General features: G+C 36.0%; 1 protein-coding gene across 7 annotated transcripts in view; it reads left to right on the top strand.

The window, feature by feature from the left end:
* LOC135204142 (EGFR adapter protein-like) overlaps window positions 1-13378 on the top strand; it is a gene marked incomplete in the record, with an annotated part of 933128 nt that overhangs the window by 370858 nt on the left and 548892 nt on the right. For all 7 annotated transcript variants that reach the window (XM_064234151.1, XM_064234150.1, XM_064234153.1 and 4 more), the window contains 1 exon segment: window positions 4446-4526. In XM_064234151.1, the coding sequence (XP_064090221.1) occupies window positions 4446-4526 (81 nt within the window).

The following is a 13378-nucleotide window of genomic DNA, read 5'->3' on the forward strand; positions in this document are numbered from 1 at the left end:
CCTGAGACTTTAAGGTATAATAAGGTTATTTGTATATTTTATGGACGTAGTTCTCCTTTCCTTCCGCATTTTCTTCGTTATCGTTGAGCATTAATAGACATATATATTAATTTTAGCTTTAATTCTTATAGGTAGACCATTCCATCTTACAACTTTTTTGCGTTTCAATGAGATATTATTGGTGATTGTATGTTAATATATGAATTTTTTTTATTAGCCTAATTCTGCTTTGGCAGAAAGAACTGAAACATCTACGAACTTACAGATATATCTGACCTGATGAGAACAACTTTGATCCTGAATAATGAAGGCCTTTATTTGGTATAGTTATGACATGTAGTTATATCGAATGTTTCATAAGCAAAATAGCAGACAAGAGAAGTTCCGTAAACATTTGTTAACGTACTATTTTGTACATTTTTGCTATATGCTTGATTTGCTTTTGTTTTCCTTTGGTAATAATAATAATAATAATAATAATAATAATAATAATAATAATAATAATCTTCTTAGTTCATTTTTAGTTTTCGCGTTATCATTGTAAGGTACAGGGGGTTAATTTCCTGTGCAGTGTGGAGATTATATGCTTTCCTTTCTCACAATTCCACTTGAAAGAAAGCGTGGTTTCCATTTGCCTCGGAAGAAGATTCTCATTTCCCAAGGGATCCACAACCCTTCACTAGGCTCTCGTTGTCTTGAGATACGTTGACTAAAAGGAGGGACGCATGGAAGGCGTGATTGTGTCAGCGATATTCTGCAAATCCTGACCTCTCGGCCTCCCCCCCTCCCCCAACACCTTTAGCAGGGGGAACGGCTGAATGTTAATAATGAGTACAATGACGAGCTGTAATAAGCCTATTTAGATAAACCACTATCTATGTACTTCCTCGTGATGGCTGTTTCATAAGTCAGGAAGGAAGCATCGTCGTCAAACGTAGCAATTTGTGAATGGGAAGTTGGTGTTATTGTTCGGGGAATGTGTCTGAAGCGAGGGCTATTAAACGTGCTATGGCAACACTAAATAGCAGAAAGGACCCACCACTGGCACTGGTCTTACTACACCACTCGACACCACGCGCCCTGCGATTGCTAAACCAAATGGGTTATTGCCTGTGTTAAGTTATTGATATTAAGGCCCTAAATTTGGATATTATTTTGCTGTAACTAAACCGTCATTCCTTTAGATTCCTCAAATTCAGATGCCTGAGACACTTTCTGCTTAGGGGAAACTTATGGCAGTTTTATGCGTTTGTTAAGTGTTCGAATGGGATCTTTCCAAGACAGTGACCTCCAAAGGTTTTCGGGGTTCGTTATCTATGACTAATATTTCTTGGGGGTCATTATCTTGATGATATCTACAGTCTTTTGTTTATGTTTTTACGATACATACCGGATTAAAACCCGTGGGGGTCACTATCTAGGAAAGATTTGTTCGAATGCCTTAGTTCATTTCTGTTTTTAAAGTAATGATGAAGATAGTAAATAATTGTATCAGATACCGATAAGCTCTCTTAACTTAGATTTTGATGCCTAGAGACTATTAGTGGTGTCAGTACACCTCATACGGTACACTGTAAGCATTACTTAAGGCTCTGTGCAGCGTCCTTTCAGCCCCTAACTACAACCCTTTCATTCCCTTTACTAGACCGCGGATCATATTCTCTTTCTTCCATCTTTCTTTCCATCCTTTCCTGAGAATTGTTTCAACAATGTTTTCATTGCCGAATGACGTCATCTATACATTACCATCATCATCATCATCTTCATCTACGGTCTGGTGCATCGTTGTTTTCAACCAAAAAGTCTGGGTCTTCCAGTTCTTCTTGTAATGCAAGGCGTTTGTTTGTTTGTGTCACAAGATAGCCCATTTACCTATATTTTAATCACTTACACTTTCTCGTTATTGGGGATAAGAATGTGTGCATAAAGTGTTTATCTCTCCATCTCAGTGGTAGGACCCATTTTAGTAGTACATAAAGCATTATATTATAACAAAGGCATGATTGCTCACAATCCTTTCCATTTGCGGTTATGTGACCATATCCATTTAGTTGTAATTGTCCTGTATTAAGAGAGTAGCTTAAACTTAGCTATCGACCCTTATCAGTCATGCTGTTGGTATCATGTCATCTGTCAGTCAATATATAGATCATCCTTTGGAATAAGTCTTAGGTAAACAAGCAAAAAATCTTTAACATCCTCCAATGTCAATAATAAATCTCTCTCTCTCTCTCTCTCTCTCTCTCTCTCTCTCTCTCTCTCTCTCTCTCTCTCTCTCTCTCTCATTTCTGAAAACGTAAAACAAATTCCCTCTCCCCAGGAAAACAGAGAAAAACTTGTTTTTAGCAAATGATTTAGTTTTATTTCTGATTCTGTACAAGAGTTAAAAAAAAATAAAGTCGGATAAGAATGCATAACTTGGTAAATTTGTTTGGTATGGTATCACCCCTTTAAAGACCACCCTAATACCTCAACCCGACCCCACCCCAAGGGGAAAAAAGGCCCAGGTGTAGAAATTCGAGTCTCGCCTGAGCTGAGCCTTCCTTCGATATTTACTTGACACTAATATCCTCATCCTATATGGAGGACTGAAGGAAGTCCCCATGGGGTTGAAGGACCTAAGGGTTGGGTTGAAGGAAGTGAGGGTGGTGGCGGTTGGGAGGGACTGGGTCCTTGGGGGTAGTCCTTTATTTGGGTCTGCTATTCAGTACTGACACGTAATTCTGACATTCTGCATTAAGTTGAGTTGAATTTCTCATCATGTCTTCGTATTCGTTCATGTTCTAGAAGTGAGGGTAGAAATCGAAGCGTGAAATGATAATATTTTAGCGATACTTCTTTAATGTGGTCTGATTTGTATTGCGTTTAGCGTATATACTTATTTATTCGTTGACATATCTTCTGATGTTATAAATGATGCATTTGTTATTTTTTTTCTTAAGTTGTTTATTTCTTTCTCATCTGGGAATATTATAATACTGGAATTTGCTTTGCAAGTAAATAGGAATTTTAAGCTTGTTCCATGTAAACAACAATATTTATAATATTCCTGAAGCTGCATAAAAGGGGCACACCCCTATATCTAATTGGCATTTTACATTGCTGGTTCTCCACACAGCAATTCTGTGTCAAATGGGGCAACGTATTATCGTACACCTTCGGCTCCCTAAACGGGCTTCGGCAAGGGGGCATTCTCTCTCCATACCTGTTTAATACGTACGTACACAGATGCCTTGAATGTCAAACTGAACTCACTCCCAATCGGATGCACTGTCAATGAAAGAACTATAAACAACCTCTGTTACGCCCACGATATGGTTCTGATTTCCCCATCAGTGCATGGCCTCCAACGACTCATCGACACTTGCCGCCAATATGCAGAGGAATTTGATATAATCTACAACGAAACCAAGACCCAGTGCATGTCGCTGCTCCCGAGATCGCTTAAGCATATTGCAGAACCACAAATTTTCCTCGGAAACCATCGGCTGGAATTTGTGCGCGAATTTCCGTATTTGGGTCACATTATTACCGACGACCTAAAAGATACGGCAGACATTGAACAGAGGCGTCGTAAACTATGTGCAACTGGCAACATGATTGCAAGGAGGTTTGCCTTCTGTCACCGAGACGTGAAACTGCTGCTCTTCCGCTCGTACTGCTACAGTATCTATGGGTGTTCCCTCTGGACGAACTATACCCGAGAGACCATGAGACGTATCACTGTTGTGCACAATGACATTCTGAGACGCCTCACAAACACTCCACGCTACCACTCCGCACACAGATGTTCTTAGAAAAACACCACCGTGGGACAATTTAAAAATCATTGTAAGGCGAACAATGTCCAGCCTGGTAACCCGAGTGAGAAACAGCTGCAACTCGCTCATACAAAGCATCCTAAGGAGTGAAGCAAGAAGATCTAAATTGCGGGAAAGATGGGAAAATGAGGCCTTTGTCCCCTAAAGGACTTAATCTCTGTATTAGCAAGATGTCATCTGCAGATTTTGTCATTATTATATTTATTGCTGATATTTTTTTTTTCATTATTTCTGTGATTACTATCAAGTTAAAGTTTTTTTTTTTATACATTCAATTTATGTATTTAGCCCTCTGGACCTGACTACTGTAACCACCTAAGGTCTCTAGTTGAAATTTAAGTTATATAATCTGTGCACTAACTGTTATAACTCTCAATGCATTTTTTATGCTACCTCAGCTATTTTGTGGATAAGTGCCGATTACTCATTTTTCCTATCATGTTGACTCATATATCTAGATTGTGTATGTTACTGTGTATTTTGTATATTCATTGTATATGGCCCTGAACCGAAATAAAGGATATTATTATTATTATTATTATTATTATTATTATTATTATTATTATTATTATTATTATTATTATTATTATCTTCTTTATGATTCATTATTTTTCTCTTTGACAGTACACTGGCACCTTCACCGTTGTGGGACCCGACCAGGCATCGAGAACGGAGTACGTCAGGAATAAGCTCAACCAAATGAGGGTAAGTAGTCTGAATGGTTCTGTTTATGCTTCTCCAAATAGTTTGAACTGCTTTTGCTTCTAAAACTAGTTTGAACTGTTTATTGCAAGTGCCAAACAATAGAGTTTAAAGACCTGATTTTGCATTTCATCTAGATTAAAATGGAGTTTGAAGCTAAAGCAAAGCATTTGTGCTTCCATTGTTATTGACATTTCATCACTTCAATGTATCTGGTCTACTCATAATATTCACTTTGAAGGAATCACGTTTGTTATGAGTCTGTAGTCTTGTTCTTCGTATCAGTTTTTATTTTGTTTTGAAAGACCATCGCCTTTATTTTCGAAGTAATTTATTATTGATTTTTTTTTTTTATATATATACTAGGTGACCATAGACGTAATGAACTTCATGTCAGGACACCTTATCAGTTGGTTTTCGACTTCGTGTCCCATATTGCTTTGTAAAACTTATTTTCTCCACTGTACACTGGCATTTTGTTTTTATATTTGGAACTATAGATGCATAGGGGCCAATCTATGTTTTGATTTAATTGTACTAGCGAGTATCATGCCGGACCATTGTTGAACGTAAGTTATGGATTTTAATACACAAAGATATAAGATATTGCACTTACAAAGACATGTGCAGACTCATGGCGCTTGCGCGGGCACACACACACACACACACACACATATACGTATCTATTGCATTTTTGTGTACATCCCATATAACGGCACAGAAGGAGCTGAATTCGGTTATCTAGCAACCATATTCGGCAACAGCTCCGGATAATAGATAGAAAGTTTGACAGATGTATTTGAGTAGTAACTCCATTTATGTGATGTTGTAGACCACTGAACATTTATCCTAGACTTGCATCGTCGCTACCGCAGAGTGGAAGTGCTATTGGCACCTCTGCCAACGAAGCTAATGAATGAATCTAGTGGCAGAACGGATATATAGCAATGTGTCAGTAAGTCTGGAAGCGCCATATAAGTGTATAAGACTTTGAACCTTCCCGTCTTCCGTTTTATTATTTAGTGTGCTAGACTATGTAACTCCCGCAATAAATCGTCTTGCCGAAATTGTCAATTGTATGCTCTCAAAATCTAGAGCGGAGATCTTGTTTTTGCTATTCGGGCATAGTTCTCTATTATACAATTTCTGTTGAAGCCAGTGGCATTACATGCAAAGACTAGTTATTTAGACCTTAAATCAGCCTATGCTTCTCTCTCTCATCAGGTAAGCCTCTCAGGAATAAAGAAAGATTATTAACTATAGTTTTCATATATTTACTTCTTATTGTCGACGGACAATTTCTTCACCCATCGGCGGCGTCTTCAGGACTAAATAACAAAATTGGTTTAATGTACCTTAGCAGCTTTTTATTTGATGGGCAGGGTACATCTGAAGGAAGAGATCGAGCGGTGCTCTGTTTCAAAAGAGCTGATTAATTTTGTGATTTTCACGTTCCATTCCCGGTGATTGCTGTTGCCAATTACTGATTTTTCCTCTTTTACGATGCCGTTTTTCTTCTCTCGACATATTAGTGGGCTTCATCTTGGCGATGATTGGGCCATAACCTTTCTCTCTCTCGCTCTCCCTCCGGTACTTCTAGGTATGAAAGGTCTTAAAATTGACTTGCTCATGTGTTAATTGATTTTTCATACGTTAAGGGATTCCTTTCACTGTTCCTAAAAATATCTCTCAATTAAAGTTATAAAAAAAAAAATTCTATTTTATCTGTGCCATTTGTAACTGTTATACATATTGATTTTTTTTTTTTGCATCTACATGTTGAATTTATTTTCAAAATAACGTGCTCCAGAATACAAATGGAATAGCAAAAAGTATAGAAATATTGATGCCAGGGAAATGGAAGGACACAGTAGGTAAACGCATTTCACCTTCTCTTTGTGCATATTACTATTCTTGAGCAGTGAAATATTCACTTTCTGTCAAAATTCTTAAAACCAATAAGATCTAAAAAAAATCAAATCTTTTTACAAAAATCTTTTGAATTTGATTATTCAATGCATTGCTGCCATTATTATTTATTATTATTATTAAACATAAGATTGTGATGATGATGATGATGATGATGATTATTATTATTATCATTATTATTATTATTATTATTATTATTCAACTAAGTTTTGAAGCCAAAAATGAATGTCATAAACTTCTTCACAGATTGGATTACGCATACGTGGAAATACCGTTAAAACATAATACTGAAAAGAGAGAGAGAGAGAGAGAGAGAGAGAGAGAGAGAGAGAGAGAGAGAGAGAGAGAGAGAGAGAGAGAGAGAGAGAGAGAGAGAGAGAGAGAGAGAAGGGAATAGTCTCCTTAATGTCCTGAAGCTTATAGCTGAACCGTTAACTGCTTGCTAATCCCTGTCCCAAATGATTTACTGGACTCATGCACGGCGGATCTGGTGAATGACAGCTTTCGTCATGCTGGAAATAGCTGAGTGGATCTTTGTTGTTTGAAGAGGATTTCCTCTTTTTTATTTTATTAATCTCTTTCTTGTTCTTCTGAGGTAGTTGATAATTTTTTTCAATAGTTGTTGTGAGGGTTTTTCCGTATATTTTTTCCTGTTGTTCTGAGCGAGTCCATAATTTTTGGAAATAGTTGTTGTAAAATTATTTTCGTATTTTTTTCGTGTTGCTGTTCTGAGCGAGTCCATAATTTTTTGCAATAGTTGTTGTAAAGTTTTTGAATTTTATGTTTATCCTGTGTGTTGTTTTTTCTTAGTGAGTCCTAAATTTTGTGTCAATAGTTTTTGTAAAAAAAAATGTTCGTATTTTTTCCTGTTCTTCTGAGCGAGTCAGCAATTTTTGCAATAGTTATAGTAAATTTGGTCTTATTTCTTATTTTTATCGTTTTTGTTGATGTCCAAAGTGAATTGACAGGATTGATGTTGTTTTTATTGTTGTATTTTTAAGGTTTCTTATAATTTCTCGAGATGTTCTTAGATCAGCTTATTTTTATTGTTTTCGTTTTTATTAAATTGCTGTTTTTGAAATGTTTAATCTTGAAATAGATGTTCATTAGTTTTTGGTCTGTTTTGGGAAAGCAGTTCTCCACTGTTGAAGAGAGAGGGAAGGAGAGAATACAAAAAGGTGGATATGTGATTAATGAAATAAAATACCTCTCAGTTAAAATTCCCAGCCATGTTGAATTTGAAGCAGGCACTTTTTTCCGATAAAATTCCATATTGAATTAGTTCAGATTTTTAATGTTTAAAGATTTTCATGTCCAATTTTTTCAAGTCAAGTAGTAATGTTAATTAAGGCATATGTCGGTGAGCAATACGGATTATGCTTTTTATTCTAGAAGATTTTAAATGATATAATATCACATAATATATATAGCAAGTAAGTTTTAATAGTTTTGTTTATTTAATAACGACCAAGTTTCCTCACGCGAATGAATTTGTTATCCACGATACAAAGTCTGTTTACCTACGTCCCTCTAATCCTTACATTTCATCATCCAAAAAAAAAAAAAAGAAAGTAAACTGCAACTCTTTATAAGACCCCAACATAATTAGTGAAATAGTGACGTTACCAAATTAACTTGATTGGATGACCGCATAGTCAGGCTTGAAGGTACGGGGTCGTTTGATCATTAAGCCGCCATTCAATTAATCCTGTTTATGTAGATTTAGCCTAATTAAATTAATTTGCTGAAGGAACGGGAGGGAACCGCCGCTCTCGGCCAGATTTACGCTCCGGGTGGTTTGGATCTCCAGGGTGGCCTCAAAGTCATCCATTGTTTGTGTTCCGATATTAATATATATATATATATATAATATATATATATATATATTATTTCGGAAGTGTTTTCTCCCCAAATGCGGCTGGTATTAATTTCGTATTTTCGGTTGCGGGATTTATGTGATATATATATGTATGTATGTATGTATGTATGTATGTATGTATGTATGTATGTAATGATGTATATATATATGTATATATATATATATATATATATATATATGTCATGCGTGTATTAAGTGATAAAATTCATAATCAGCCAAGTATATACAAACATTAAGTAACAAATGTCGTTTAACATCCAATTCGCGATCTTCGGGAACACACACACTCCACTCACTCTCTCTTCACACACACACACACACACACACACACACACATATATATATATATATATATATATATATATATATATATAATATATATATATATATATATATATATATATATATATATATATATATATATATATATATATATATATATATATATATATAATATGTGTGTGTGTGTGAGTGAGTGAGTGTGTGTGTTCCCGAAGATCGCGAATTGGATGTTAAACGACATTTGTTACTTAATGTTTGTATATACTTGGCTGATTATGAATTTTATCACTTAATACACGCATGACTTCACAGACTCGTAAATATAAAGCCACAAATATCGCTTAAGATCTAATATCTGTCACCCATTCTTTTGGAAACTTTAAAAAAAAAAATTTTAATCTTCCAACCATACCTTGCACACACTGGTCAGCAAATCATTCTCAGTTATCATAACTTTTTTTTTTCCAATCCAGCCATTAAACTTCTGGTTCCATTCCGTTCTTGAACCATTAATTTGACTCCATATAGCGTTCTAAGTAGTCATTTCAGGGGCATTCACAGATTACACAGACACCTCCCTCTACTGCATCCTTCAGATCTGCCCATCTCCTTTCATTTAAATTCAACACCTCTCCAGTCACCCCAACACCGCACTCACATCTTGCAGCATCACATCATCAGCATCTGACTTATTAATGTAGGAACCAATATTCTCCAAACTTGCCTCCTTCTGGCACAACCTCTGTTGTCCTTAAGGTGTTTGTTCAAATTCATCCGACAATTTCATACGTTTAATGTTCTCATTAGCTTTCATCTTGACTACATTGTCCATCATTGTCGCTATCCATACACAGTCTCTTTCTTCCAAAAAAAATTTTTTTTAATCTTATTTTTATTCGTTGGGCCTCTTTTTAAACATCTTAGAATTTTTGCTTTTACATACCTATGCGGATAAGGATATCCGTTTATTCTATATATAAGAGAATACTTTCAACCTTTTGCAATCATCATCAATTTACGCGAGTGTTTATTTTTAATTGCGCTTGTATTTACAGTTTAAGTTTTCAGAGCACATTCTATTATTCGGGATATAAGAGAATACTTGCAACTTTTTGTAATCTTCGTCAGTCGACGCATGTGTTCAATTCTCATTGTATTTACATTGTATTTAGGTAAAGTTTACAAAGCATATTCTATTATTTTCTGTATAAGAGAATACTTTCAACTAATTGTAATCATTATCAATCGAAGTGAGTGTTCAATTCTACAGTTAAAGATTTCAAAACATATATATTACTCTTTATATAAACGAATACTTTTAACTTTTTGTAATCAACATCAATCGACGTGAGTGTTTAAGTCTAATGGCACTTGCATTTACAGTTAAAGTTTTCAATAGCCGTTCGAAAGCCACTTGGGTACATATCGTCCTTCTGTGGGAGTTGTGAAATGCTGTTAACTTGTCGTCGACGACTGAGTGGGCAAATGGACTTCAAGCCCATTAATTATAGGCAGCCGGGCCTCCCTTTAATGTCTGCCCTCCTTGGAAAGGGTATGAGAAGCAATTAGATTTTCATTAATTAGCTGTTGCAATTAAGTCTCCTCCTGACGTAATCGGCTCTGGCAGTTATCTAATTAACAAGGGTTGCTGACTTGAATGGACGCGGGTGAAAATGCTTCGTCGCTATATATCTATAATATATATATAGATATATTATTATATATATATCTATATATATATATGCTAATATATATATATATAAAGCACGTCATCATCATCATCGCCTCCAAAGCCGTGCGACTTGGAGGGTCTCTTAAAAACACCACTCTTGTCCTTCCTGTATTTTCACTTCCGCATAACTCCACTCATCTTCAGAGAGAGAGAGAGAGAGAGAGAGAGTGAGTTACTGCCTTAGATTAGAGGTGTAATACTCTGCTCATGATTGCTAATCCTATTTCCTATCAGTGCAGCGAGCTATAAATGAGTACTTTTGTGTTGTAGGAAAGGGACTTTGTTCTGGTAATCTTTTCCCTAAAGATTTGCGCAAGGTAATTGTTTAACAAAGCGTAGGCGTTATTGTTTAATGTAAGTGACTGATTCAATCAGGTGTCTACGTAGTGGTATATAGAGCAGGGAATGGTAGGATGAGAGAAGACAATGGTCACAGAATAGGTTAAGAAGAAAAGAATTAGTGTCTGAGCTTAGTGAATAAAGGCTAAAGCTGTTTAAGACGAAGTGTGTAGTCTTTGTTATTTATTAGAAACCATTTTATTTTAGTTTTAATTTTTTTTCTTTTTTTTTTGGCAAGAAGTGTACTTGCTTACTTCTCATTTCATTAAAGTGAGGGAGATAGTAGATTTAAACGAGACATTGTCAATAATTACAGCTTCCATTTTCTATACGTTTCAGTTTTTTGCAGTTTTATTTTTACTTTGTCGTTTTTATCTCACGAGAACCGAGGGAGGCAAAAGTCATCGCTTAATGGTGTTTTGATGCCATTTGATTAATAAGTCTTGCATTAGTGATACCGGGTCATGCAAATGCTGTCTTTAAAGAATGCAATATTTTTTGTTTGCTTAATGATGACAAATTGCATCCAAACCAGAGGGCTGTGGGCGAAAATGACATTAAGATATTTGACAGACACGAAAGGGTTAGGTTATATACACACACACACACACACACACACACACACATATATATATATATATATATATTTATGTGTAGATTTTTATATATATATATATATATATATATATATATATATATATATATATATATGACAATGTGCACACACACATACACATACAAACAACTTTTACAGTAACATGAATAACATTTGAACTCATTGTGAAACTCTCGTACTATCTCGTTTTCATTTTCGCTCCTCTGCCATCGATTGAATTTGGAATGACAAAATTTAGTTTACTTCAAAGGTTATTCTACTACTTTATTAGGGGTTCTTAATTTATACTCATAAATACAAGATACTCTCTGGTTGTATAAGTACATAATAACACTCAATAACATTGAAGTTGAACGTAGATTCTTTAACTGAGTTATGTAGTTTGATGTGTCGTCAGTTTTCAAATCGTCTCGGTCAACCAACCTCAACCAACCCTCAATACATAAGAATTTAGTTGACACGATGACAAATAAATGAAAGATTCTGTGAATTCTTCTTCTTCCTAATACTTTCCAGACCTTTGTGGAGAGAAATTATTTCCTTGCCCGATTTTTGCCTCTTCTCTTTTGACATTTGTCGAACGAGCATTCTCGAAATACCGATAAATAGAAAAGGGAAGGAGGAAGAGAATGCCAGTCTTCTCTTTTTTCTTCTTCGTTTTTCCCTCATGTGTTCTTTTTCGGTACTTTTTGCCTTAATATCTCGAAAGGAGGAGGGAGATGATGAAGAAGCCCCGTGATTAGAATATACTTTTTATAGTTGCTAGATCCAGATGGGAACCCGGTGACGGAGGGGAGGAGGAGGAGGAGGAGGAGGAGGAGGAGGAGGAGGTGTTGGTGGTGTTGGAGGAGAAGGAAAATGATTATGCTAATCCGAAGTTTGTGCGGAAGGAGACGGAAAAGGATAAACGCGAAAGGTTCCCGCAGAGAGAGAGAGAGAGAGAGAGAGAGAGAGAGAGAGAGAGAGAGAGAGAGATGTGGTCGTTGATTTGGATTTGCAGCTCTGCGTTGATTTGGGTAATATGGTGTCAAAAAAAAAAAGGAGAGAAAACTGAAGGAGTATAATTTGAACAGGATTCTTCTTATTATGTGCAGATTACAATGATGTCGAGTAGAAAAAGATGAGAGAGAGAGAGAGAGAGAGAGAGAGAATAGAGCGAAGAGAGCGAGAGAGAGAGAGAGAGAGAGAGAGAGAGGAGAGAGAATATAACTGATATTCGTACATCAGTATTGCAAACAGCTTGTTCTAATAAAATATACGAAAACAAATAATAGTGTTAATTTTCTAGCTTGTAGCGTCCTAAATACATTATGCAGATTAAATAGATTTTGATGAGACTGCCTAACACCTAACCCTCACCGCCCCACTAAAAACTAACCCTCCCCAACAGAACCCCCCCCCCCCCCCCCCCTAACCCCGGCCCCCCAACCCCGGTAAACTCCGCATCCTTCATAGAGAAGGAAAAAAAAATACTGGAAAGGGATTTTAAGGCGAGCGGCTACAGGATGTTGCTAATGGATGCCATGCTGAATATTAATGTGAGGAATTGGCGGATGATAAATTTCGTCCTCGAAGGAAAATTCTTCTAATATCTGGGAATATTTTTGTTGGGGTGGAGGGTGGGGGAAGGGAGGGAAGGGAGGGAAGGGAGGGAAGGCTGGTAAAAGGGGCTTGAGGTGGTGTGTAGTCAAGCTGGCAGCTGTATGGTTGATGATTCTAATCTTAGATTAGTTTTTTTTAATGCAGCTTAGAAAGTGTTTAGGTTTTCATATGGTTGAAATGTTTCATGAAGGATTCATATCTAACATATTTATTCTTCATTAGTGATCATTGACTTCAGCTAAATATCTCTATCTTCAGTGTTATCCACTTTAGAGGGCTACTTTTTTCAAACCTAAATTTTTAGAATTAATCTTTATTGGAGATATTTCTTGCCCTTTAATTTCTTGGAATATTGCCCTATAATTTGTGAGCTGTCGTATGGTTGTATGTATTTATAAGATTTGTCTCTCACAGGTCTCATGTTGTTGACGTTTGTGGAGGCGAATCAGTAGATGTTGAGTAATTTTATTGTTATT

Source organism: Macrobrachium nipponense, chromosome 44 (assembly GCF_015104395.2).
Source record: "Macrobrachium nipponense isolate FS-2020 chromosome 44, ASM1510439v2, whole genome shotgun sequence".
Taxonomy (NCBI): domain Eukaryota; kingdom Metazoa; phylum Arthropoda; class Malacostraca; order Decapoda; family Palaemonidae; genus Macrobrachium; species Macrobrachium nipponense.